This window comes from Pungitius pungitius, chromosome 2, assembly GCF_949316345.1.
Source record: "Pungitius pungitius chromosome 2, fPunPun2.1, whole genome shotgun sequence".
NCBI lineage: Eukaryota > Metazoa > Chordata > Actinopteri > Perciformes > Gasterosteidae > Pungitius > Pungitius pungitius.
This window is the reverse complement of record NC_084901.1, coordinates 10860251-10886326: the sequence shown is the minus strand read 5'-3', so window position 1 is coordinate 10886326 and position 26076 is coordinate 10860251. Positions and strand designations below refer to the sequence as shown.

The following is a 26076-nucleotide window of genomic DNA, read 5'->3' as shown; positions in this document are numbered from 1 at the left end:
CCCCTCATTTCGAGAGGTTTGTCAGCTGCTGATGATTTCACACAACGCGGGAGCAAACAAAAGAACGTAAGACACTAACATAAGGAGAGGGGGATGATATTGGCAAGTTGTGGAAGCAAACTATATAAAAGGAGGGTGTGAAAGCTTCACAGACAGACAGAGGCACCCTGAGGTCGTCTTTCCCTTTTCAAATGAAACGTTTCCTATTTTCATCAGATGTACAGGCTGACAATGGCAGGGCAGTGCTAGTGAACTCTCATGTTTGGTCTCATTTCCTGCTTGACGCATATTGGGAAAGATGAGGCATCTCCCCGCTTGCCTCCGGAAGGAAGTGGGATCAGGCAGATATTGAGCGAGGATGCTCTGCAGTCATTTGGAGGCAAAAACTTCCTTATCCTGGGTTACCGGGGTGACAAGCCCTACTAATCCACTGACACACTTACTAGATTGCTGTCTTGCTCTTGATTCAATTAGCTGGGTCTGGCTGGGATGAGACAAAGAGCCATTACTTTGATATCCTAATGAGACAAATGTTAGATCATCTTTAGGAGGTGATAGAAGAGATAGAGGGAGCTTATCAGTGACATTGGAGGGAAGGGGATTTGTCTCAGTGCATTAGCTGCAACGCAACATGATGCCGTGGTTAATGATGTGTAACAAACATGGTTACTTGAACCTCTGCATTGTTCAATATGCAAGGGAAGGGAACAGAAAACAGGATGAATGCTGTCAAATCATAATTTGTTCGACAGCGTCGCCGCTCTGCAAAGATTTCTCCGGTTTGTTCCCAGTGCGTAAATCCTTTTGACAATTACACAGACAAGCCATTCATCTTTTATGGCATGCAATTGGGTTTAGCAGAGGCTTGTCTGCTGCCTCCTTTCAGTCATACTGTACACACACAAGCTCGCCGTCTCGCGGGGAGAATCAGGCAAGGCAAATCAAGGCAAACCCCGAAATGTAAAGACAGGGTGAGAAAGCCAAAGACTTGGGAGTGCTCCTTGGAAGTCAAACAAAGTCCTTCTTAATTGTGAATGAGACTATGGTAAAAGGTCGAGAAGTCAAACTAATCGCCACTATTTTCTCCCCCTTAACGACCTTTCCGTTGATTTTCCACCAATGCCACCGGACAAATTCACCTGTATCATTTTTCTCAGGGGAAAAAGTGAGTTGATTTTGTGGCAACAATATTCAAACCACTCTTGCGTGGTATAACCCCAACACGACCTGCTGTACCCCCCCCCCCCCCAAAGGCAGAATCAATCAAATCCTCATTACTCTTTTTGTTACTAATGCACTCGGCTCTCTTCTTTCCCATCCCTTGTTCTTTTGTTACCTCACATGTGTCCGTATGGCTTTAAAGGGATGCGCTGGTGTTCATAGACGAAACCCTCTGCCACTGGAGAGGAATTGCCCTTCAAAACGGCTGAGCAATGATTCTTTTTAATTGATGCTGTGATCATCAATCAGTCGTAGTTGCATTCTCGTTACTTGCACTAGTGCTGGGACATTGCTAGGAAGTTGCTTCGGCCTTTACCCTCCATAACCCCAGCAGGTCCCCCTGTCTCGGCCCAGCGCTCTTTGTCCCTCAGTGTGTGCACAACTAATTGAGCATATCAGCCTTTGATGTGCTGCACTGTTGCACAGCCCTCCAACATGCCGGCTGCCGCATTCCTGCGGGGCTCGTGGTAAGGTGGGGGTACCATCTTCAGGTTCAGAAACTGGTTTGGTTGGACAAGTGGGACGGGGGAAAAGGTCGACCCCCGAGGACTGCGTGCTGGCACAGCTCCTGGAAGCTTCAAACACACCTTCAGACAAATGTCTGACTGACAGCCGTAGTGAGCTGCAGCCATGCAAAGCTGACAGCTGATTTTGATTTGTAGAGGTTGTGCAGCAATTTCACTTTCTAAGAGGGAAAATTTGTGTTGACCACACTGTGTGATTATTTTTTATGTCAACAATACCCCCCTGTTTTAAAAGTGAATATTGGTATATTGGCTTTGTTTTCGTTAGATAACACAGTAATATTGGAGGACCAGATGTACATAAAACATCAACCTGTTACATTAAGGTTACGAACATGAGGCTTTTATCTCTTTCCATAGATTCATTTAGCATTATATTAGATATTATTCCGAATCATTCATGTTTAATGTGCTTTAATTGCAGTCTGAAAATTCTCCAAAATCAGTGACAACATACGGTGCAATTCTCAGAGCTCGCTGATATTTCTGCCCTCCCAAGCTTCAAAAGACCAGAGACGAGTTCCCTGTTTTCACCAAATAGCTGTCTTTGTTTGCCGAGGTCACTGTGTGTTTACCTGACCAGTCTGAGGCCTCCCTGGCTCCGGGAACTTCCTCCGTCACTAGTCGGGTACGGAAGGAACTGGAGGTGATGCACATTTTGAGCAATGTGAGCATTCAGCGGCGCAGTGTGAGAGGACCTGCTTACTGGAATTCTTGGTTTAGATACGATAAAACATACCTTTTTCCTGATCACAGGTTGATGTTGATGCTTTTGGGTTTGATTTTTCATCCACTGACTGATTATTAACAAGATGCTTACCAATGTCAAAAATGTGCCCCTTTGAGTGAAAGACACACTGACACGTTCTTTCATATGAAGTTCCCTTTACTTTCCTTGCATATATTCATTTTAAAAGGTAATATCACTACTTCTATATCCCGCCTTTTTAACAATCCTCATTTGTAAGTATACAATGAAGCGTCGGGTGAAAAGCAAGCTGAATGTCTCACCCTCCCACAAACTAGCTAATACAACTTATATTATACATTTTCTAACCAGCCACCTCTATCAAAGCTGATTTCTTTCTGCCATGCATGACAATTATTTAGAGTACCTGTTGTGTAGCACAGGTGATTACAGAGGTTTTGGAGAGCAAAGGGCAAGTCAAGGTTAAAAGCAGTCGTGCCAGATGTTGCTTCCTGCGGCGGCACTGGTCACCAGGGAAACGGATACAATTCCACTTCAACTAGAGCTACTGACCCTGCTCACAAATACAAGGGCCGAGGCCTTTCCAAATCAGAGCTAGCGTGCGTTTGAGTGTACGACCCAGCTGGTTTTGTTCCCTCTCGGTCCCTACAAGCTGACTTTGATGGAACGTTGCTTCATGTGATATAACTCACATCATTTCTCTTTTCATCTCCCCCCCCCCAACCCCCTCCCCTCTCGCTGGATCCACTATATATTCGGGTATTGAGATGAGGTTTGTGGTGATGTGGGTAATTCCCCCGTCGCTGCAAAATATCGCTTTCTCCCTTTTGGAAGGATGGATTTCTGACACGCTCCACAAAAACTAAGTGGCCCCGGGGTCTAAGGTTTCAGGGGCCCACGCATTCAACAACCTCCATCGGAGAGGAGCGTATCGCTTACAAAGCATCCCCTGGGAGAGCAATGCTTTTTATTGTTGAAAATGAATTACTGTTTTTATTTGATTTTTCTAAAATAAATTTAAGGTTACTGTCTCACTTGCAGAGAGACTTCTTGACGTCCCATGGCCTCAACGCATGTGGAACAGTCTGGGTTTTTAATTACGGGGTTGCCCACGTTCTTAAAAAGAAAACGAAAAATCATCGCTTGCAAAAGCAAAAGGAGTTTTCCTCCATTCGCGCCCCCCATCAAAGCCTGTTCAAATGTTGCTACTGATGATTGATTTTTTTTTGGGGTGGCTATTTTTTTTTTGTGAGGCCAAGAATATTTCAGTCGAAAGTTTGCGGTGACCACAGTGGATGATGGATGGTATGGTAAAGGCAGAGAGGAAGGACATGGACAAAAAAGACCTCTTCATCAAAAACAGCCAGTTCTTACTAGGCTCAAGTCTTTATTTTGGGAGTGGGCAAATTCTTAAACAGATGTGCCCTTTTGTATCCTCCATACGTTCAGATTTTTGTTGTGTTGAAACTTTGGGATTTGTTAACAATTGTGGTTCAAATTTTTGGAATCGACCAAGATATTGCTTTGAAGGGGTTTTGTAATACAGACAGCAGCATGTTCTGCTTTGATGCAGGACTCATAGCACGTGAAGCCGCTCACTTTCGAACGCAACGACATGGCGCGGCACGCCGCGGCTGTTAGGATTAACTGCTGCGACCCTGTCTCAAACACACACGTTGTAGTTTTCCACTTGAGGCCAGAGGCGCAGTGAGCCACTGGCCGCGCTGCAGACGGAGGAGCTCGAGGCTGACCTCAGATCTGAGCGGCGGTGCTGCGAGTTATGCCTCTGCTTGGGGAATGGAAGAGGAGAGCAGGGACACAGAGTACTGCACACCGTCCCAATCATACAATGATCATACAAGAGTAGGATTGCAGCTCGGTGCTGTTACTCTTTTGAGGAAAAGTTTGACTTTTCTTGGGAAAGGCTTCTTCTTGCAGAAAATTCATTGTGAAGACTGATCCCATTCGGAGGGCTATTCGTAGCAGGAGGCTGGCTCTGTACAAAGCATGGATGTGTAAAGAGAACCGCATACAGCCTTGGAAGGGGGGCCCATGTTCCTATGAAAAGTTACTCTCAAGTTACCCACAGAGCAAGTGCGCTAGCGTTCATAATGAATGACGTCAGCTTTACAGAGCTTAATTCATTGTATTGGTTCTTAGAAAAACCCTGGAAACATCACCTATAAAAGTTTAATAATCCCCAGCATGCATCTAACTGGCATTCTACCTTAGATGTCACCCTTTGGTAGGAATTCTGTATCGAAAAGCTCACATTGTCTGACCTTATCCGGGTGTATTTTGGCTTCTATGTCAGGCTCTCGTCTGCTGCTATACTTCTTCTTGCTCTTAAAAAATAGACAGAGCAAGGCAGGGGGCTTTGTGGGTATGGTGGTTTTCATTTTTCATGAAATCCAAACAAGCGCTGATTTACGTGGTCGGGAGGTTTGACTCCATCTGGATCCCCGTCTTCCATACTGAAAAGCACTCCAGGAAGTAGCATAGGTTACACTGTATATTTTTCTGTCAAATGTACCGCTGCAGCAAGGGGAGCTCAGGGTCTCGATCGAGAATCCATCCATGAGCCAAATGAGTTGCTGTCTGATCCCACAAGTCTTGCTCCTTCATATTGGGGAGGTAAATCACAAACACACCCGGCATCTCTCCTGTTGCCTCTTGTTGAGATCTCACTCCCTGAGCTGTCCAAACCAAACCTTCCCCCGTTTGAATAAGTTCTTTATTAACATTAATGGACAATGAAAGGAGGTTTATTGCAGGCTGTGAAACTTTGCTCAGGCGGTCGCATTATGTCATCCAGACAAAGCACCTGATTCTCTCATCATGAGGCAGTAGATTTCTCTCCCTCAGCATCCCACCAGGACACAGGCATGGCTTGGTGATCACTCGTCTGGTGGAAGATGAGGAGGACAAATAGCGGATAGTGAGAAGACAGAGACAAATGTGCTGTAAAGCACTGAGAGGGAGGTGAAAATGGGCGAGAAATGTGAGGAGAGGTGGATAAGGAAGGAGGCGATCAGCTCTTGTGGCAAAAAGAAAAAATGATTTGACAATTATTATTTTATTTTTTCCCGCTTTGAAAGGCAAAATGTTTTCCGTGAGAGAGATGGACCAATCAAACAAATACAGGTGGCCGTGTAGAAGGTAGCGGAATCAAGCACAGCACAGACCACTTAAAAACAACGCTGTGAAAAGAATCCGGTCTGCAAGTCGATCAAGAAAACAGGCATTTCTTGAAGGGTTGTTTTTTAATCACAGCGCAGTCTGCAGAGAAAAGGTCAGTCTTCAAATGAAAGCAGCCGGAGACCTTCACCGGATACAGTTATGTTGCAACATGGAGGGTTCAGCTGACAAACTAGTTTACTCCTGCTTCCGACCACACCGCTTTGTGTCGAGGAGCCTCTGTGGGATTTAATCCCTTTGTTCCACGACGTCGCTTCATAGCAGACTAAATCAAATCGCATGCACCAGCTGGATATTGCTCACTTCGCTGAATAATGAATTTTCAGATAATGATTTGTTTTAAGCGCTCCGGAATGGCACACATTATCTGCCGAACCTCAGGCTCCTTGAACAGACAGGTTATTACTTGAGCACAGGCCCTGATTGGCTGTAGATGTGGCCGGATACCTAACACCCTGTCGCCTGTGTTCAGCCCGGGGTGCTGAGAGAGGATGAATGCCTCCCTGTCCTGACTGTAGCTTTACTTCTGGCTGCAGCTTTCTTCCACACATTTGTTTTGCCGGTTGCTCGCCTTGTGCTTGATGTTTGGCCTCAGGCCCGTTAGGTCACAAGGACCCTCGACGTGAAGGAGATATCTCAGGAACGCTTTGAGGGAATGTCCTCCTGTTTGGAACAAACCTGCACTTGGACTAAGGGATGGAGCGATTTTAATTTCACTTGATTGGTTAATAGGATGAAGGCCTTTTGGACACGTGTGAAATTGAAAACAAGTTATTATTTGTCATAGTTTTTATATCTCCACAACCAGCACTCAGGTATGTTGTGGAAAGCAGAAGCTACGTTTTCTTTGCTGTATTTCCGACTCCTCGTCTTCATCAGCCATCCACACACGACATCCTTCTCTGATGTCTGATGAACGTGTGCTGCAATGAGCTCTGGGGCCGTGAAGCCTGATTGCTTAGTTGGTGTCTGGTCGGTGCTCGTCACCTGAGGGTTTTTTTAGTTACAAGACGGATAACAATACTGTGTTTAGCGGAGTGTAACCGTGCTGACTTGATGATCGGGCTTTCTTGGAGTTGAACCAATGAAAATCTTAAGGTGGAGGGTGGAGTCCCTTCTCCAACGCCAGAAGGAAGCCTGTACTTCCTCTTTTGACATGATGTGAAAATTGCCAGAGTTGGTTGTTATGTGGTTATTTCCTCAATTATTCCTTGAGTTTCCCCTTCATGCCCCGGTGGGATGTGAACCTCCAAACCCTTGTAGTGAGGACAGGGAACAGGAGGCCTGGAGTCACGCTCCTCCAGACGGCAGGGAGAGCTCCGGTCCAAGCATCCTTTTGATCATGGGACACTGATTACCCAACGCCAGGCCAGAGCTCTATGCACATTAATCAGCGTCAGAACACGCACACGCGTCCTTTTAAATTTGTACATTTCATTCCGTGCCTACATCAAACACTATATTTTCATCCTCATTACCCAAATATTTTTTTTATTTATGTATTTATCACTCGGAATGGGTTCAGGAAACTACTCTGAGCTACTTCAAACTGTGATTACTGAGTCATTTGAAGGAACTTAATGGATCTACGGTACTGTAGCTAGAGTTAACTGCCAATTCCACCTGTAAAGGCATGGTCCCACGGTTTGGTTGCAGAAACTCCTATTCCCTTTTCAGATTCGAATTCAGTTGCAAGAGACACGTTTTTTGATGACTCCGCTGGACTTCAGTGTCCTCAGCTCCTCCATAGTGTAGCCTTTCATCAGTAGTTTTGTACTCCGTTTACCTGTGTCTCTGCCCTGCAACATCCAGCCTCTTTTATTGGACCCGTCCAGTCCACTCTGAGTCTGGAAAAACGTCCCTAGACCCACCTCTCTTTTCTCTTTCCTCGTAGAGAGAAAAGACACCCCCCCCCGCCCCCCCCTTGCCGCTACCCTCCCCCGATCCGTCTCACCATTTTAAGATCCCGCTCCACACCCTTTAACCCATACTGGGTCGGTTACAAAAGCAGCCCTTCTCCCTGGTGCTTATAGTTGTCTCTCTGCCTTTGACCCTGCCAGTGGACTGAAACTGCTGTTGGTCCGAGTCCATTAGCAATGGGTCGTAAAGAATGTTTCAGCTCTGGGTTCCTGTAAGCGGAGCTCAGCGTCTCTCACCCCTCGGCCTCATCCGTAGAGCCTCCTTGGTAATTAGGGAAGCTAATAGGCGGTGCAGCAGTGGAGGGGAGGGGTGCTGACGCCACGTTTATGAAGAGCCTGTAGAAGTGTTGCGATGAAGGCCCCCGAGACATTAAGAGCCTGATATGATTGTAGTTCCTGCAGCCTGCCTGTCAGCGCATTGTCTCGCATTCCCATCCCGACAACAAAGGGCTGTAGGGAAAAGAGAGAAAGAATCGGATCTTGAAAAGTCTCTCTTCAGGCGCACTCTGAGCTCCTTTGAAGGCTCTCTGCCGCAGCCAGCCCCCCCCCCCCCCCCCCCTTCTCTTTATGCAGTAAGGAGCAGTCGTAGAGAATTGTAAAGTCCCATGCAGATTGTCAACTTGACTCTTTCCAAAAAGGCTGTTTATGTTTTCTTTTTGCCCCGGCCGGAAGTCCTGCAGGTTCACGTATATGAAAAAACACAACTAACAACATTCCACTGTTTTCCTTTTGCTTTTCTTCCCAGTACGAGCAGGTGTTTGTCTGATTCTCTCTGTTTCCTCTTTAAGGCACTTGCACTTTTTGTTCTTTGGTTACCTCTTGCCCCATTCTGAGACAAAGGGGGAACATGCTTTGGGAGATCCCCCCCCCCCCCCCCCCCCTGCTGCTCCATGTCACCAGTCAGAGGCAGAAGTGTGTTTCTGACTCCCTCTCTCCACATCCGTCAGGACGGGGCTATTTCCCGCTCGTCCGAGGCTCAAAAAGGAAAAGAAGGAAATCCTGACAGAGCACCGACTGAATGACCTCTGACCTCTGTTGCAACAGCTGCATAGTTTAGCCTGCTCAGAGAGGCCGGAGGGACAGGAATGAAGAGAAAGCGCTGTTGAAGCAATGATACAGCACTTTTGGCCCCATGCTAAGATTCATGTATTAAGAATATTGAAAGTCTGCACCAACTATCAAGCACATCAACAGAATTAAAAGTAGTCCTGGATTGATAGCCTTGTCAAAACCCAAAGCGAGTAACACATACAGTATGAAGGCGCAATCAATCAACAGAACTTGGGGAAAGAAACAGGAGTGAAAAAGTGAGGCAGGAGGCAGGAATGATCTGCTCACAGTCTGTGATTAAGCGCACGGAGAGGACCCGCAGTGAGAGCTCACTGTGTGGACTATGTGACTCAGCAGCATCACCTGTCAGTCAGGGCTGAGTCACGGACTCCCGCCCCCCTCCAGGGCTCAGATGTTTAGCCCATCCGCACCGCATTTACAGTAAATGTCGGGGCTGGCAGGGTGCAGGCAGCCTGAGTAAACGCCCCGTCATTGAAACCCTGGTTTTCTCATTGCATGAGCTGGACTGTTACTGGAATTTTGGCTTTTTGCAAGAAAAAGTGACACGAGAAGGTGGAGCTAAAAATACATTATAAAGTAGGAAAAAAACACGAACACTACCCAGACTGGACAACGCAAGCTGCAGCAATCTGTCAATCACAGTAGCCCCGCCCCAAAGCATACCCTTAAAGTTCTATTTCATTCAAATGGAGCATGATTTCCTAATTGAACATCATGCTGCATTGAAGAAGACATGAACCATGAACTCATGTTTGAGGGAATACATCAAGAGATAAAAGAGACTGCAAGGGTAACGTTCAGAACCCAGCTGGGATTCTGCCTGTAGCTCCGGTAGCGACTCATTATACACCTACCAGACACAGCAAAGTGTGCTGCTGTTGTGCACAGTGACATCAGATGACTCTGTTCATGTCTGAGCTGGTAGAGCCACAGCAGACACCCTGGGGGATTAATGGCACTATGACTTAAACGGGTCCATCAATTTTCAAGCACTTTCTTTTCTGGTCTGCAGGTCCCTCTGCTGGTGCAGGCACAGAGGTGGCTGCTTACCACCATGCTCTGGCTCTTGAGTGTGTGGGTGTTTTATTTAGTGCTGGATGACGCTTTAGGTTGTAAAATGGGTTTTTGTGGGAGTCTGGCAACGTGCCCACCTGCTTGGCAGCACGCGTATCTGTGGCATTCTGCAGAAGTTTAACTTCCTGCTGGATTGTTTTGATGTGTTCCGGCTCCGTGCTTTAGTGAAATTGAGTTCAACTTTTCTTATAAGATATTTGATGTAACAATGAATCGTTACAGCAAGTTTTGATTTGTGTGAAAAAGCTTTTAGTGTTTAGTTTACATACTGACAGTGAAGGGGGCTTTGAGTGAAATCTAACCCCAAAGACAGCCAATGAGTTCAGTCCCCAACCCCTGAGGCAGGATCCCAATCTCCCTGATTGGTTAACACCTAGTAACACACACAGAGGTGACCTTTTCTTTATACTGCTGCATGAATTATATGATGACGGTAGATGGGTAAAGGAGGTGTGAGTGGGGGGGGGGGTGAACAGAAGGGCAGACAAAGGTGTGATGAGCCAGACTTGCTTTTTATGCTGCAACCAGGTGTGTGTGGTTGGGTGTAGTTTATTGCTTGTTGATGAGTTTTTAACGTCACTGGTATGGACCCTACATTTCTCATAATTCGACCCTCCCTGGACGTTAAGTACCGACATCTTCAAACTTCATACCAACCTCGTTTACATCAGTTTCCAGACTCGACAAATATTTTTTCCCAGAAACCACAGACCGCCGTCTCTTTATGCGTTTTGTGCTGCTTTGGGTCTATCTCTAAAAGTGTGTAATGACAGCCCTTAAAGGGTCATTTCCTCCATTGTGACGGTCAGTCATGTGTTCCTTTAAGGTCTGGGTTACAGTTCATGGCTGCAGAGAACACTGCCTCGCTACTAACCAGAGAGCCCAAGCTGCTCTGTATGTGAGGTGGCTTTGGCTCTTAAACAGCACTTCTAAGATGATGCTCTGGTGACTCATTAAATGTATTGGTAACAACCCCCCCCAAAAAAAAACGTTTCGCTGGATGAAGATGCTGAGGGTCAGTGTGGAGCCCTCTGCTGGTCGCTGTGTGGAAAAGCATTTCATTCAGTGGATGACCAGGGGCCCTCTGTTGTCCCACTGAAAGCAGCTCACTCTCACTCTCAGATGTTAACAAATGATCAAATGTAACATCGCTGTATCAACACCAGACAGAGAAAACACAGGACAGGAATGTATGATGTTGACATGACTTGGGGAATTTTTTGTGCAGAGTAATTAAGAAACTAAGGAGCCAGTCTCACTTTTATTGATGGATAGAAACAACGGCCAAAACTTGTGCCCTTCTTGAACAATTTGCAAGAAACTAACACAATTGTCTAAACTGATGAATAAAGGAGCTCGGGTGATTGATCTCCCAGAAATAAAAAAGAACAAATTGCATCCAAAGTGAAAACTCCCCTTCATGCACCAGCTTATTGATAGTGCACCAAAACAAAGAGCAGTGAAGAGGTGGGGGGCGGCGCTGGCTTGGGGGGCTTCGTAGCAACAGTGGAAAGAGAAATGTTTCCGGCATCCAATCAAAAAGCCATTGTTCTTCATTAATTGGTTCCTCAACAAGCAGATGGCAGAAACCAAAGAGTGTGCAGTGCAATGCATCTAGATGGGCTTTTTTTTCATCCCAATCGGGCTGATGGCCAGGCCGCTGGTAGCTTTGATGGCTCAGAACACACTGTTTGACACGAGTATTCTATCGGCTGATTCGCCATCTGCATACGCCTGATTACAACCGTTGGGTTGTCATTTCTTGGGTTTCTCTTGTTATTTTGCATTTGCTAAACTATTTGTTCCACCGCAGCGTGCGTCTATTTTATCAGCGTGACGGGCAAAACAGTTTCTGCTGCGGGTGAAAGTGCCTCCAAAGCAGGTTCAACTGGGGCCTGGGCTGTAAAAGCCAACAGAACCACAACTAATCAAACCGAGTCACTGACTCATTACACTAAAATGAACAGCGAGCCGGTCATATGCTGCGAGGAAGTGTGACTAACCCGTGACGATGAGTCAGTATCCTCGTGGTCTGTTTTTTGTTGGAATAAGTTTTGGAGAATAAATCCAATAATAAGGATGTACTTATTTTTGCCGAGCTGATGACAAGGCGTACCTGCTTGTCCCCCCTGTAAGTGTGTGTGTGTGTGTGTGTGTGTGTGTTTGGAGTGGTCTGCAGAAATATAGTATTAGAAGTGTCTTTCTTTTTTGGTATTGTTATTATTTTAATTAGCAGTAGTATATTATATTATATTATTGTATTGTTATTTTCTCTTTTTGAGACTTTGTCTCTCAAGGGCTTGTGGCTGTAGTGTGTGTGGCTGCCAGTGTGTAGGCGTGTGTGTGTATTTGCGTGTGTGCAGCTTCCGTGGTGGCAGCGTCTGGCTCACAGGCCACAGCCAGCCACTGCGGTTACCATGGCGAGGTGAGATGCTGCTGTGTGTGTGTGTGTGTGCATCTGCTGCAGTCCACTTGTTTGATCTGAGAGGAAAGAAATGATGGCTTGAACACACTGCCGTGGTTTATGAGATTTTAAATATATTTTTATCTTCCTGATAAAATCCCGGAGAGGAGTGGTTATTAACATTTAAGATTTAAATTATTAAAAATGATGATGAAATATGTATTACACGTCTTAGAGCACACTAGGAGATTAAAAACATGAATTGTATTGCCAAACTCATTTATTCCCTTATCAGAAGATTGATATTGTATGAGATAATGCTCACAATTTGTATTTAAAGCTACAATCTAATTTTTTTTGCTCAAACTGTCATGATAAACCGACGGTATGAAAATGTAATCTTCTTTGTCTGACTTCCCTTAGTGCTGCAAATGTTTTTTTACATGCTGCCTGGAGGAAAACGACCAATCAAAGCTGAGGACCTGTCAATCACGTTTTTTTTAGTTTAAAACGAAAATAATTTATATAAATTCTTAAAATGTTCATGTCAGAGGTATTTAAGGACCAGACTAGATGTATATTTTTATATATGTTTATTCTCACAGCCCTAATCTCTGGAGTAGCATTATTGCTATATATGCTCCCCATCCCCTTTGTATGTACATGTGTCACGTTGTACTTTTTACTTGTAATATGACGATAGAAAGCCACTACATGTAATAGTTCCTCTGTGTGCTGAATACTGCCGTGGCCACCGTCTGACGACCACTGGCCACTGGCGGTTTACCCAATTAGTCGACAAAAACATCTGTCTCTGATTGCCATGTGTCTTCAAGCAGTCTTCTGCTCGCATGTCTTCCAACTGTTTTGGAGCTGTCGTTTCTTCTTTTCTCTCTCCCTCTCTTCGGGCCTTTGGGGTTCTCGCACTGACTGACGGGCAATTGTGTCATTTTCTGCTGCGGGATTTCCCCCGAGAGGAACGCGTCGGCTCGGCAGAGCAGACAGTGAGCGAGTGGGTCACTTTTTAGCAGTACGAGCCTCTCTCTGCTGATCCCACTGGCGTCATGGTGGCCGGGGACCAGAGAGAGAGAGAGCCAGGCGATGCTGGTTCAAACGGCTCCCACAGAGCCCACGGGCAAGGCACCTGCCTGTCCGGCGCTGCTGGATGACCTTCCACTGGTACGAATGTGCGCTGCGGGACCTTGATAATCAATTTTCCTTCCAAGGAATGATCCAAACAAACACTTAATAGGCTCTCAGGAAATAGTGAGTAAGACTTTGGCTCGGGAGTCAAAGGAGCTTTCTGGAAAGAGGAGTCCGAGTGAATGGGTGTGTGTTCGTAAGGCACGGTGCATTAATTGAATGCTCGCATTCATTCATTCTAAGTTCCATCTGCATGTTGCATTTGTTTAGTGTTCTATCCCCGTGTCCTTCACTGCGGCGGTAAACACAACTGGACAGATCCGTTTGCCAAACGTCAAACAGTTGGCGCGGCAACAGACGCGACCACCGCTCGTCCCACTCACGGCCCTCCGGATTTTCAGTCCATCGCCATGAAGATTTAGAAAAAAAGAAAGAAAAAAGGTTTGCCGATAACGCCGTCACGTGTTCTTCCCTCCTCGCCGGCGCCAGTCCGCAAAGGGAAACTTTGAGTGTGTGATTTGTATACGGACCTGTGTAAACTCCCCGCCCGGTGAAATTGGAGTGGGGCCACGTTGGATTGCTGCCTGCAGCCATTACCTCAGGATTAGGTGGGTTTGAAAGGAAGCCTCCTTTCCCCACTCCCAGGGCGAGATGATGATGATGGTTTCTAAAGGGAGCGTAGACGCGTCAGACGCTAGCCCTTTGCAGAAGAAAATGGCTTCCAGGTGCTCCCATAACGTAGTGGGACACTGACAGTTGTGACCTCCGAGTAGTTTGATGCTTGAATGCGGATTTCGCCGCCAGCGGCCGGAGGAGGAACGTCTCTCCGTGCTGAGATCTGAGCGTTCGCACAAGCATGACTGTGCTACAAGTTAGGAGGCCAACTCGATGAAAATCACACTTAGATTCCTTTCCTGCATGCAGAAAATAGTCATTAACTATTAGATCATTTTACTTATTTTACTTCTGTGGTTCTTTTCCAAACACCATTGAACACAAGAGCCATGAGAGATTTTCTGTCTTTTTCACGACTCTTCATGCCATCCCCTTGACCCTGGATATGCAAGACAAGGAGGAGGAGGAGGACGAAGAGAATCAGGAGGAAGCTCCATCGATCTGGCCCATCACTCTTTTTTGGTCAACGCAGCTTTTATGCCGTATTTAATTACCTTTAGGACCCGAGCGCGAGCGGCGCCCCGCTGTGCCAAGTCTGGGTGTCTTTCAAGCCTGACGTCTTGGCGTGGTTGGTCAAAACAGCATTGCACAGCCAAACGTCCTCCGAGTGATTGTGTGCATCACAAACCCCTTGAAAGCATTTAGGCTCTTAATTCATGAGACAGCGCTGATTAACGAGCCCATACATCAGCAGTCTATGAGTGGGGGCACGTTGATGGACACAGGGGGTTCCGCCCAGTATGACTTCCTCCTCCCCTATCCCTCTCCCTCTCTCTCTCTCTCTCTCTCTTTCACATGCTCCCTCTCTTTCTCTTCCCTTTTCACCTGGCTCCCCCCAAAGGCTTAACGGCGCCACTGCAGCCTCTTTCAATAGCACCTGCGTAGCTGTATTCCCTGCATTGTGATCAGTACTGTTGGAGGCGGTTTACCGGCTCCGGTGCGAGCGGAGCTGAGAGGGGCGGGCAGGGATGGGGGGGGATCTGCACAGAGGAGGAAAGGCGAGGACACTTCGTCAGTAAGGACATTGTCAACCGACCCCACTTCTGCTGATTGATGCTTTCTGCAGAAAGACAGACAGGGTGGGCAAGTGGAAACGCGGGGTTGCTGGTGTATGATCAGCTGCGAGATTGTTTACATTTGTATGGATTGTATTTGCATGTTGTCTCATCCAGCATGTGCGCCTCCATGATGTCATTCGCCTCAGCCATCACAGCTGGAGTTAACCGCCGAAGCTGATGTGTCTGTCGTAGCGGCTGCTCACCCCCCCCCCCCCGCCTCCCCACTCCCGAAGCCACTGGGACTGGGGGAGGGAGAGAGAAAGAGGAGAGACAGGTTAACGGGTGTAGGAGGCTGAGTTTGGAAAAGAGTGGATCAGTGAGTTGGTGGTCCCTGCTTAGGATGGTGGGGGGGGGGGGGCACAAGAGGTCCCAGGTCAGGGTTAGCGGCAGTAAAGCCTCCACAAGTTGGCCCTTTTTTAAAGCGTCTTCAGTTTACCTTCCTGTGATTGTCCTTTTTGATGAAGCTAGCGTTGTCTCCCTCCAGGCTACACGGCGCAGACAAGGCACAGCCTGGAGATGTATGTTTATTGGAGTCAGGTCCCCCCCCAGGAGCTGCAACAGATGCAGAGGCAGCTGGCTATTTGAGCCACAAATGTGTCCAGCTTGAATACATCAGTCAGGTTATCGGGCCCGCTCCTCAAAAGTCCTCTCTGTTTTTCCCCAGAGTCCTGAGGAGCTTTCCCTTTTTGTTGCAGTGCGTTTTTTCAATATGTGCAAAATCTTAATTTTGCACATATAGCGCGTTTGCTAGCATTCCTTTTTAGCCACCATCCTGGAGGTTTCATGAACTTTTGTGCTAATATTGGAGGTGAATCCGACCCGGCTGATTCAGCTTTATCCTGGTACCCTATAGAGAGGGATGCATGGCAGCTGGGGGTGGCTGCTAAAACAAGGAAGCAGATGGGAACCCCCCCCCCCGTCCCATATCTGTGATGATAGCATCGTGGACAGCAAGGGTCCACTTTCTACATCCTCCTTCCATCCTGTTTGTTTACTTGTCGTGATGCGGTTTGCATTTTCCCGTGTGTTTGTGGGATCCCTTCGCATTCGTGTTAAGTTTTTTGTCCTTCGACTTTGCGGCTTGTCATTTTGGGTGAAAGTGGCCGAGGGAAACCACAACAGGTAAAAAGTCTCGGGAGGTGGCAAGAGATCTTCCGAAGAAGGAAAAGAGCGGTAGAGGAGCATTCCTTATATCACGGCGGCGTGAGGCAAACGAGGGGAAAAACACATGGGGTTAAGTCTGCTTCGGTCTGCTTGAGCCAGCGTAGCCAGGACAGAGGAGGCAGAGTCTTCGACCCTCACGCGGGGGCCAGATGTGGTTCACATCTTCTGGAGCCCGGGGGAGGGGGGGGGGGGGGGCGCCGCAGCAGCTGTTGAGGTCCGTGGCATGGGCTCTGCTGACGGACGAAGAGGCCCTTGAGAGGTTGGGGACATGACGATGCCCCCGTTTCAGCAAACCTCCCATTAAGACATCATGATAGAATAATCAATCGTTTAGAGGACGGCTCCCCTCTTCAAGCTTGTTCCTCTTCTGCTTTGTCAATGTCCGCCCATCAGTTTTGGGGTTTTTCTAAAGTACACGGTTAACGAGAGGACGTATTTGCGGGTGCAGACTGCCACATTAATGCCCATCTCATTTATCCATGTTAATATTTACGTCTGTAAGCTTCAGTGGACTGAGACTGGCCTTTCCTTCTTTTACAGCACCCAGCGGTAAAAAGCACGTGAGCGGCATCTCTGCCAATTGTAGAAGCTTTAGAACTTTGTCACAAACACACACACACACACACACACACACACACAGTACTCGTCTCTGTATCTAATATTCACGCCAAACATTGACGGAACGTGTTGTTTTATCGTTGCAGATTTACACAGACTGGGCCAACCACTACCTGGCCAGGTCTGGCTGTCAGCGCCTCATCAAGGACCTGAGCCAGGACGTCACCGATGGAGTCCTGCTGGCACAGATCATCCAGATCATAGGTAGGTCTCCACACACACACACACACACACACACACACACACACACACACACACCTGTCTGTCTTTTCTCTATCATCGGCTGTCATATCTTTCATTCTATCCCCCCTCTCTTCTCTTCCTTTATGATGTTTAACTGATATTAATAAAGCACAGAGAAATACATCTGTGTGTTATCAGCAATAATAAAACACTCCCTCTGCTGATGATACTTTCTGTCTGTTAGGTGAAGCCAGTGGCACACACACACACTTATACGCTCGATGGCTTGCAGTTACTAATCTCCACAACCCCGCTTGGGCTTTTTTTTACCGTCTCACCAGTGGGGCGTAAAGGGGGCGATCGATGGTGTTGTCTTGGGAACGTGTTAGCATGATGCGACGGACGGAGGGGTTTAAAAGAGGCCACACCTCCGTCACTTTTGGTAGAAACATTTTAAACCAACTCGGTGATGAGCCAAAATGCGTTTTTGTCCATAACAATAGAATTTGTCTGCTAATTAGGATGAAGGGCCACTGGTGGCTACGCAAACTCTGACTGTTGTTGATGGGAGCAGAGACAGGAATAGAGCTGTAGATCAGGCCAGAGATCATCAGAACTGTGTGGACTGGTCCATCATGGTTCATTAGTCTATGGTTACAGTATCTCCCTGTGGAGAAGGAGAAACGATGCAACATCACGCACACTCCACTTGGACCAGACCGATATCCAAGAGGGAGCAAAACGAAGGAAATCAAACTGTAGCATTGAGCCACTCTGTAACAGTGATACACCTTGTGGTGTAGTCTGCCTCTTTAATCACAGCAAGACAAATCATTTGGAAGCAACTCTCTCTGCACCAGTTGTCATCCATTATTTCCCTTCTCACGTCCACTGCCTTTGCTCGCTATCTCTCGTCTTTCATTTGGCCTTTGTTTGTGTCTCCGTTGGTGTTGCTGAGTTTCTCTCCTTCTGGGACTTTCCCTGTGTTCATCACACTCTAACTCTCACATACACATTCCCCTCCGTTAAATATGCCGCCTTTCTCACAGATGCTGTCCGTCTCCTCTAATCTGTATTTTCAACCAGTCGCCCTGCTTTCTTGTCGTCTCCCTCCTCCCTCTCTCTCCCTCTCCCCCCCCTCCCTCTCTCTCTCTCTCCGTGTGATTGAAACTTTACCCTCCCTGCTCACCCCCCCTAACAGACAATGAGGCCAAGCTGGCCTGTCAGTAATTCTCTGGCGGCAGCTGACGAATTAGGCAGCTTTGCCTCCGAGACCTTTTTTCTGCGTCGCTATGCACCTCGACACACGCACACACACGCACACACACACACACACACATTCTCCTACATAACCTCAGCAAAAGTTCCCTGCTGGATTTCGGCCCCTGAACTCAAAAGTCACTGGACGTGGCAATATCAAAGTTTGTTAAACAGGACGGCGATAAACATCTTGTTTCTTCATTTCCTCCGTCCCACAGCCAATGAGAAGGTGGAGGATATCAATGGCAGCCCCAGGAGTCAGTCGCAAATGGTGAGTGTTACTCTTTAAAATTTAACTCTATCCATCTTTGACGCACTGGTGGATGATTTTTTGGAGGAACATATGAGGGTGCTACTGCTACTACTACATTTCAGACATTGTGCCTTTTACTCTGCCACACTTGTTTGACAGCTATTACGACACCTTTAGATAATAGAATACATAAGAGGAGCATCCAAAACACTATGCAGGCAATCTTTTTGTCTCGTGGTTCCATAGAAAGCAGCATCACTGTGTCACATTATTGATGTATAAGTTGTTAGTGTTCCACCAAAGAGACAAAAAAAAAGCAAAAGTTGAAGGGGAGAACAACTGGGCAAAGTTACCTAACTATATGAAGTAGTTCAAATCAGCTCCACCTTGAGCAGCCACACCCTTAAATTATAGTAATAATTTGATGGATCTGTGTTAACAATCCACTAATACAGCACACCCGGATACTTACATACTTAGGTATTAGTTTGAGTGTGTGTAAGTGTTGTAATTGGTTATTTTCCTATTTACATGTCTAGATTTGTACTTTTCTCCAAGTAAAGGATCTGACCACTTCTTCCCCCGCCTGCCATGCACTCTCACTAATGTAATCTACAAATTCAAGTTCCTCCCAAAGACAAACTTGCCACTTGTGGTTCTGCGTCTTTATTTCACTCCACGATCCCAAGCAGCCAATCGTGACCACTCTGGTCTCAAAGCATGATTTATTTATTATTCAGTAGGATGGCGATGACTGACTAATAATCTGTGTAATCTGGCCGAGTGGTGCTGGCGTTGTCATTCTCCCCGCTCTCTGTTTTTAACAAGATGACGGGCCGCTTAACCGCTGATTTTCGTCTCTGGTAGATGATTGCCCCTCACTTTAACTAAGGTTGACTAAGTGTTTATGCAGCGTCGGTTTTGCCCTGGCATCGGCCCTCCTTCCATTACAAGTGCCTTAGGCTGTTTAGCTTTGTGGCGCGCTGTGGGCGAGCACTGTGGCCCTTTCTTCATGTCTTATATCATCACAGTTCTTTGCATTTAAACCATCATGTTTAGCTAAGATCCAAAATCGAAATATTTGCCTCGCAGGGCAGTCCTACATCCTTGTGCTCTTAACAGCCTAACAGGAGAACATTTTTTTTTTTAAAGTCTTTGGGGAAAAAATCATGTAATTAATCCATCAGGGCTTTAATGTTTCATTGTGGTGGGATGTCATACGTACAGTAATTAAATGACTTTAATATCAATGAATTGTGTTTATTTCACATTGCAGTCAATAATCTAACATACTAATGTGATAACTTATATCCAATAAAACACTAATCATTATCACACGTATTATAGTTTTCACCACTAGGCGTGCTCTTCTGCTTACATCCCTAACATTAGTAGACAATTGGTCCTATGAAGAATCAGAGGAAAATTATTGAATTGCTAGGTTGCTTTTGTTTAATTAACTATCTGACAAACCTAGTGTATGCATCTGCGTAAGACGTAAATGTCTCAATATAAAAAAATAAAATAGAAAACTTAATTACAAAAAAGAGAAGCAGGAAAAAAGGAAGTGCTGATGTTATGTAAATTGAGTCCTGATGACCCCTTGATTTCAATGAGTGTAATGTGTCACCACCAGCTGTGGAAAGATACACTGTTGAGCATTTTTTAATTCATTTCTTTGTTGTCACGTGAAGTGAATCTGGTCCGGACTTACGCAAAGGGCGAGCTACATGCAGCAACTTCGTTTGTTGAGTCTTTCGGTTTGGTTTTATTTTGGTGAAGGTACGGACAAATTGGGCCTGATGAAGGTGCTAGAGGAGGAGTTAAGAGATCAACACAGTAAATTAAACTACTTGTACACAATTTCTTGGCAATCAATCCAGTGGTAGCTGAGATATTTTGGACTGGCGTGTGTGTGGTTTTACTCTTTGTCTCAGTGGGTTAGTAAGCCCATCGATCTACGGAGATTGGGAAACTGAAGTTTCTAGGAGGCATGGTTGCTGGTGCATGTGACGCACACAAACAGACGCGACATCCCGGGTGGATATATTGTGGACTGTCAGGGAGCGATGTAGAGACCATTTTATAAGGACTGTATGGGAGATTTATATGGTTACCATGGTGATCTTCCTTAAGTACAATAAAAATAGGGAGTCTAAACAAGTAGTAGAACAGCAGTGTTGTGCCCATATACCCTGCTCGATGTTTCAGATTCCTTATTAACATTAAAGCGATTGTTACAACCTTTCTGCTTTTTGGTCATACATAAAATGAGTTTACTGTTTTATTATGAACTGAGACCAGAGAACAGAAATAAAACACAAGTCACCATAAAATCCCATCAACGCGGTGAGTTGGAGGATATCTGCCAGAATTGAAAAATCTCTGCCTGAGCCTTCAGTCCATGGGACTGTAGCTTAGCTTTTTTTCTCCTTGGCTGAATAAGCTAAACCCCCCTAAGAGACCAAGACACAACATATTGCTCTCCAAGTGCAAAAAAAAGCTATGTTTCTAGACCTGTTTGTCCCACAGGCTTGAACACCTTCGTTACTTACAGACACCCTTTCCCCCCGGCTCGGGTATGACTTTTTCAAACTTTTTGCCAGATATTGACAACTGGAGTTGTGAATGTTGGAAACCTGCCACTGGCACCTGGAGCTTAAACGCCTCGGAGACATCGCAGTAGCAGCTGTCAGTGGCGGAGTGGCAGACAAATCTGATTTACTTCCCCTCCACGGATGCATTTTTATTTGTTCCTCCCACTTGGGAATTGAACCGGGATCCCGAAGGCCATGTTTTTTAAGTGGTGGGTCGCTGGCGGTCCGGTGAGTGGACCGAGGCCAATGCAGCTGCTGCTGAGGGCTGAGGAGCCGAAAAAAAAAACAGAGCAGCAATGGCATCTGCAAGCTTTTATGTGTAATCTACCAATATAATGCACTCTTCTTCTCCAAAACCAGATGTTCCCAATGAGAGCGGGTCCACTAGTCAGCTGAAGTCCGAGCATTTCCATGAGAGCTCATCCAACAGAAGGAAACTTGGCCGATGCTTGAGCAAGCAGTGAGAGAAATTGCCAAGAAAGTTCTTTTTACGGCTCCTCACAGACAATCCATCCACTTCCCTTTATTTTTCTTCCAATGTTATTTTGCTCAAAATTGCTCCAGTAGAGTCTATCACTGTGACAAATGGTAGCATTTCATGTGTATTCTATTCATTTTGAGACCTGATCAGATGAAGCTAGGTAATCTCTGTATTCTGGTTATTGGTGCTCAGCTTTGCACATACAGTATAGTTCCTGTATCACCTCCGTCTGCAGGGGGCCCATGGGATGGTTGGACCAAAGTACTGTTCAATTGTGAATCAATAGCTACTAATATTGATGTCATTTGCGCCATTCAGGAACATTATGTGGAATACTCTGACCTCTGATCTCCTGTCTCCCAATGTTTTTCTTGAGGTAAGAGCAGCTGTGCAACGATCTCGCGACAAAACGCTGTGTGCACAAGTCACTTGTATGTTCGGGGAATAGGTTCTGTTGGATTTATGTGTGTAACCAATGGCTGCTGGGACGAGCAGAGGTCCGTCCACAGAACCGTAGACCGCATATTGGGTCCCGGAAGGATTGGCGTGTAACCTGCCAAGTGAGCCGGTGAAGATGATGAGAACAAGAACTGACAGGAGTGTGGAAGATTTTAAATCAGTGGAGACTTGAGTCCGGTTGGGTTTCTTTCCATTGGATTGTGCATGTCCTCCTTTTATTGTTGTAAAGCTTTTGCGGCAGAAAATAACTGCTTTGGAGACTGAAACTTTTGGTTGTTCTTCCCAGTGGTGAATTGTATTTATTGATATTGGTCATATGTTTGAATATATGTTCAGCGTCAGGAAGCTATTCTTAATGTTTTCTAGCACGCATGCGGTGCCATGGACTGATATGGACACGTTAGGTCACACCTTAAGTCGCATAATCACTAAATGACACATTAATAATAATGTGTCAGCAGACTAGCAACTTCCGTGTTGCCGTTTTTCTCTTAGAAAGTGCTGCCGTGACGAGGTGAATAAGATAAAACAGTCTAAATATAGTCAGTTTGTTCCGTCAGTTACATCTTTTACTGCTTCCCCCGTCTACAGCTGCTGGACCTTAAAGTCAGAGAGTCCATTGCAACAAGAGGCTGGAAGTGCTACTTCGCTCTCTTCTAGGAACTAGACTCCATTTACAAAAATAAACATTTTTACCTCAAAGAACAATGAAGTAATTTCACAACCGCTCTTGGAACGAAAATGGAACTAACCCTTTCAATCATTTCTAACTTTTTAAAACGGACTTTGACTGAGCTGGTGCTAGCATTCACTTCATACATCAAATTATCGATGAGCATACTTTGAAAACCTACTAGTTCTGCTTTTGTTTTGTGTCGTTGGCAATGTCATTTATAGCATTTCTTAATGAGATCGCAGATGGGCCTGCCTATTAATGTCTTATCTGTCATATCCAACACTATGCTCCGCACCCTTTCTAGATGCACTTTCCACTTGCATTCAAAGGGATTAGGATACATTTTTCAGAAAAATACAATCGATTGAGTATTCATGAGAAGCTTTCAACTCTTCTCACTCACCTCATGGTGCAATGTCTCTTCAACCCAATGCACAGTAAAGACTCACAGCTGTAATAATGCCGACATCCAGGTTATTGAGTGGAGGGAAGGATATTTTTTTTTGTATTCCTAATTTCTCAGAAGAATCGTGCTAAACCACGAGAGCAGCAGGCGAGGGACCAAGAAGAGGCCCATTCAGCAGAAAAATATTAAAGCCTTGCAACACTAATCCTCCTCATTATAGACAGACATCATTATAAAACCATGGAGTGCTTCCCTGCAATACAGATGATTGTGCAGTTTCGCTTTCTGTGTGTGTGTGTGTGTGTGTGTGTGTGTGTGTGTGTTTTTATAGCGACCTCAGCAAAGGATGTCAGGGAAAAACACTGTCAAAATGTTCCATGAATGCAAAGATGCACGGATGCAACATCTGTCAGCAGAACGGGGCCCAAAGATTACATCACATAGCTCGCTGTTTTAAAAAAGAACTTTCTTCCTGCTTCTCATTTGTGGCATTGGATTTGAAAGTATGTTGTGTATCATACTTACATTGATTGTATGCAGCCTTGGCTCTCGCCCAATACAGTTGAAATTCATTATTTCATTTCGTTGGCTTTATGTTTCACGGTGAGGGAGCGCTTGTGTGAAAGTGTGACACAATTTGACCAATTTTACCGCGTCGCATTTTCTTTTTTAAACAAGAAGGTGACAGCCTTTTGAGCTGAATGCTAATATTAGACTCTTGTTACAATGTTACAGAGATTTTTTATTCTGGACCAAAGTGGTGGAAGAACAGATTCCATAGTCAGTGACTATTAATCTTGAAACTAAACTTAACTCCACAAACCTGTGATTTAAACTAAATGGAATTTAAACTCGAATAAGCGTTCAGTATTTTGGTAGTAGAAGAAGGTCTAGACTGTGTTCTGCCTTTGAGGTCTAATAGTCCTGGGCTCCCGGGTCTCATCTGGGCCCCATCTGTTGGCAGCCTGCACACCAGCCAGATAAGAGAACAAATGGGCCGAGCCACTCAGCAGTATATTCCTCACTAGCCCGATGAGTCATCATCAGTGCAGCGTGACATTAATCTCAGCCTTTAATTAATCCTGTACTCCTGATTGGACATCTGTGTGACACTGTTGCTCAGGCTGTTGATTTGAGCCGGTCCGTCTGCATACATACGCGCAGACAACTGTGGGCTTCTGAACCATCCCTGATGTCATTGTGCCTGCGAGTGGAACCAGTCAGTCCAAATCACTTGTCAGATGGAAAACCATTGTTTTTTTCCAAGAACTTTCTAGATTTCGTTCCCAGGCGAGGTTAGTGATTAGCAGACGATGAGCACAGTGGAGCATTGGGCCAGATATCTCTCTCTGGAGTTAATGGAGTTACTGGATCAGTGGGGAATAACAGCATAACGTCCCGGGCTGAGTGGACTGTAAAATAAGCTTTGGAGATTCCTTTCTGACTGGCCTTCCTGCAGACCAATGATCAAACTATTTCCATGACATTCTGGCCGATTGATCAAAACACCTTTAATCTGGCAGATGTTAAAGAGAACTGCTTGCCTTTAATAATTTGTTTTCCTTTTGATATTGCATAACGAACGCAATCGAAATTGTCAGCAGGAAGAGTTGGGGTTTCTCCGTCTTCTACGATTTTCTCAAACATTTTGAAAAGGAGGTTCCTGTCGACGTGTATCTGCTTTGGACCGACCCACGTCAGTCAAAGACATCTTGTGCCAGCATGTTTCGGGCGTGATGAATGCGTGATGCCCCGAGTCAGGATGTCTGGAGGCAGCACCGAGTGCCTCAGCAGCCCTGACTCTTCTTTTGGGGTCCAACTTTTGTTGTTGCTGCTCCCTGCGAAAGGGCTAGTTTGTTTGATTTTTATTGCAAGACGCGCGTGTTCTGCATAAGTCGCCGCCCCCCGTTCAGCAGCACAAACGGAGCACCCGGCGGCTCGTTACAGGCTCACTTGTAGCTCAATGGGAAGCTTTTAATCGCTCATTATAACTGAATGGCATCGGCAGATGTTCTGTTAAGGGAGCGATGAGCTGGCTTGTTAAAGCGGTAACCTCTGATCCGTTGGACTGTGAAGCACCAGCTGCAGTCTGTCTTTACTATTCCGAACCTTTTCTCACTTACACCCAATAAAGTATAAATCAGTCTTTTTCACAAATCCCCTGCGTCTTAGAAGCATACTGTACCGTCTCCTTCTTTTGTATGTGGGCTCATACAGAGCCAGGCGCTTTGCCGGGTGCCGCCCCGGGGGCCACCCGTGGCGCCGCACGGCGAGTGTCACAGCTGCAACTCATCCCCAAGCATCACTTCATTGCTCCTCAGCGCCCGAGCCGGCGGAGGCCTGCAGCTTGCTGTGACTCGCGAGGCAGAAAGTTTAGCCTGTGTTAAAACTAGGGGAGAGAGGGACAACGGGTCCAGTTCTCTGTGCCTCCTACAAAAGGACATCCCCACAGGCAAACTGTCTAAAACCTGCTCTCCAACTTCACACACAGAACAACACTGATGTGCTCTGTCATTGAATCTTATTCAGTACACAGTCTTAAAAGTCTTAAATCATCGGCAGTCTCAATAAATACGTGTTGCGCTGCCAAAAGGTTTACTTTGACATAATTAAAATGCTTGGTGCCTCCTCCCGTAGCGTCGCAGGTTCGCAGCAGTTAACGTGTGTCCTGTTGCTCCTGTCGGGTGAGGACAAGTAAAAGTCACGACACCTCATAGCTCTTTGCACTTTAAACTCCACGCGCCGTAAGCAGCTGCCATGAGATACAGTAGGTTAGAGAGGTTGCATTTTTCTCAGTGTGCATCAGCGCTGGTTAGCAGGTTAACACACAGGCCCCCCTCGAGAGTCAGAAGCTCAACCCCACTGACCCCGTTGGGAGAAGCAGCCCCCCGCACAAGGACTGACAGCCTAATTTGTCGCCTGTCAACAGTAATACTATCCGTCACGTTGGTGATGTCTACCTACACAGACTGTAGCGGTGGGT

The 26076-nt window shown here is 46.1% G+C and overlaps 1 protein-coding gene across 7 annotated transcripts in view; it reads left to right on the top strand.

The window, feature by feature from the left end:
- Window positions 1–26076, top strand: part of nav3 (neuron navigator 3) — a 129538-nt gene that overhangs the window by 18102 nt on the left and 85360 nt on the right. For all 7 annotated transcript variants that reach the window (XM_062560377.1, XM_037461598.2, XM_062560376.1 and 4 more), the window contains exons 2-3: window positions 16865–16982; window positions 18440–18492. In XM_062560377.1, coding sequence (XP_062416361.1) covers window positions 16865–16982; window positions 18440–18492 — 171 coding nt within the window. The remainder of the gene's footprint in view (window positions 1–16864; window positions 16983–18439; window positions 18493–26076) is intronic.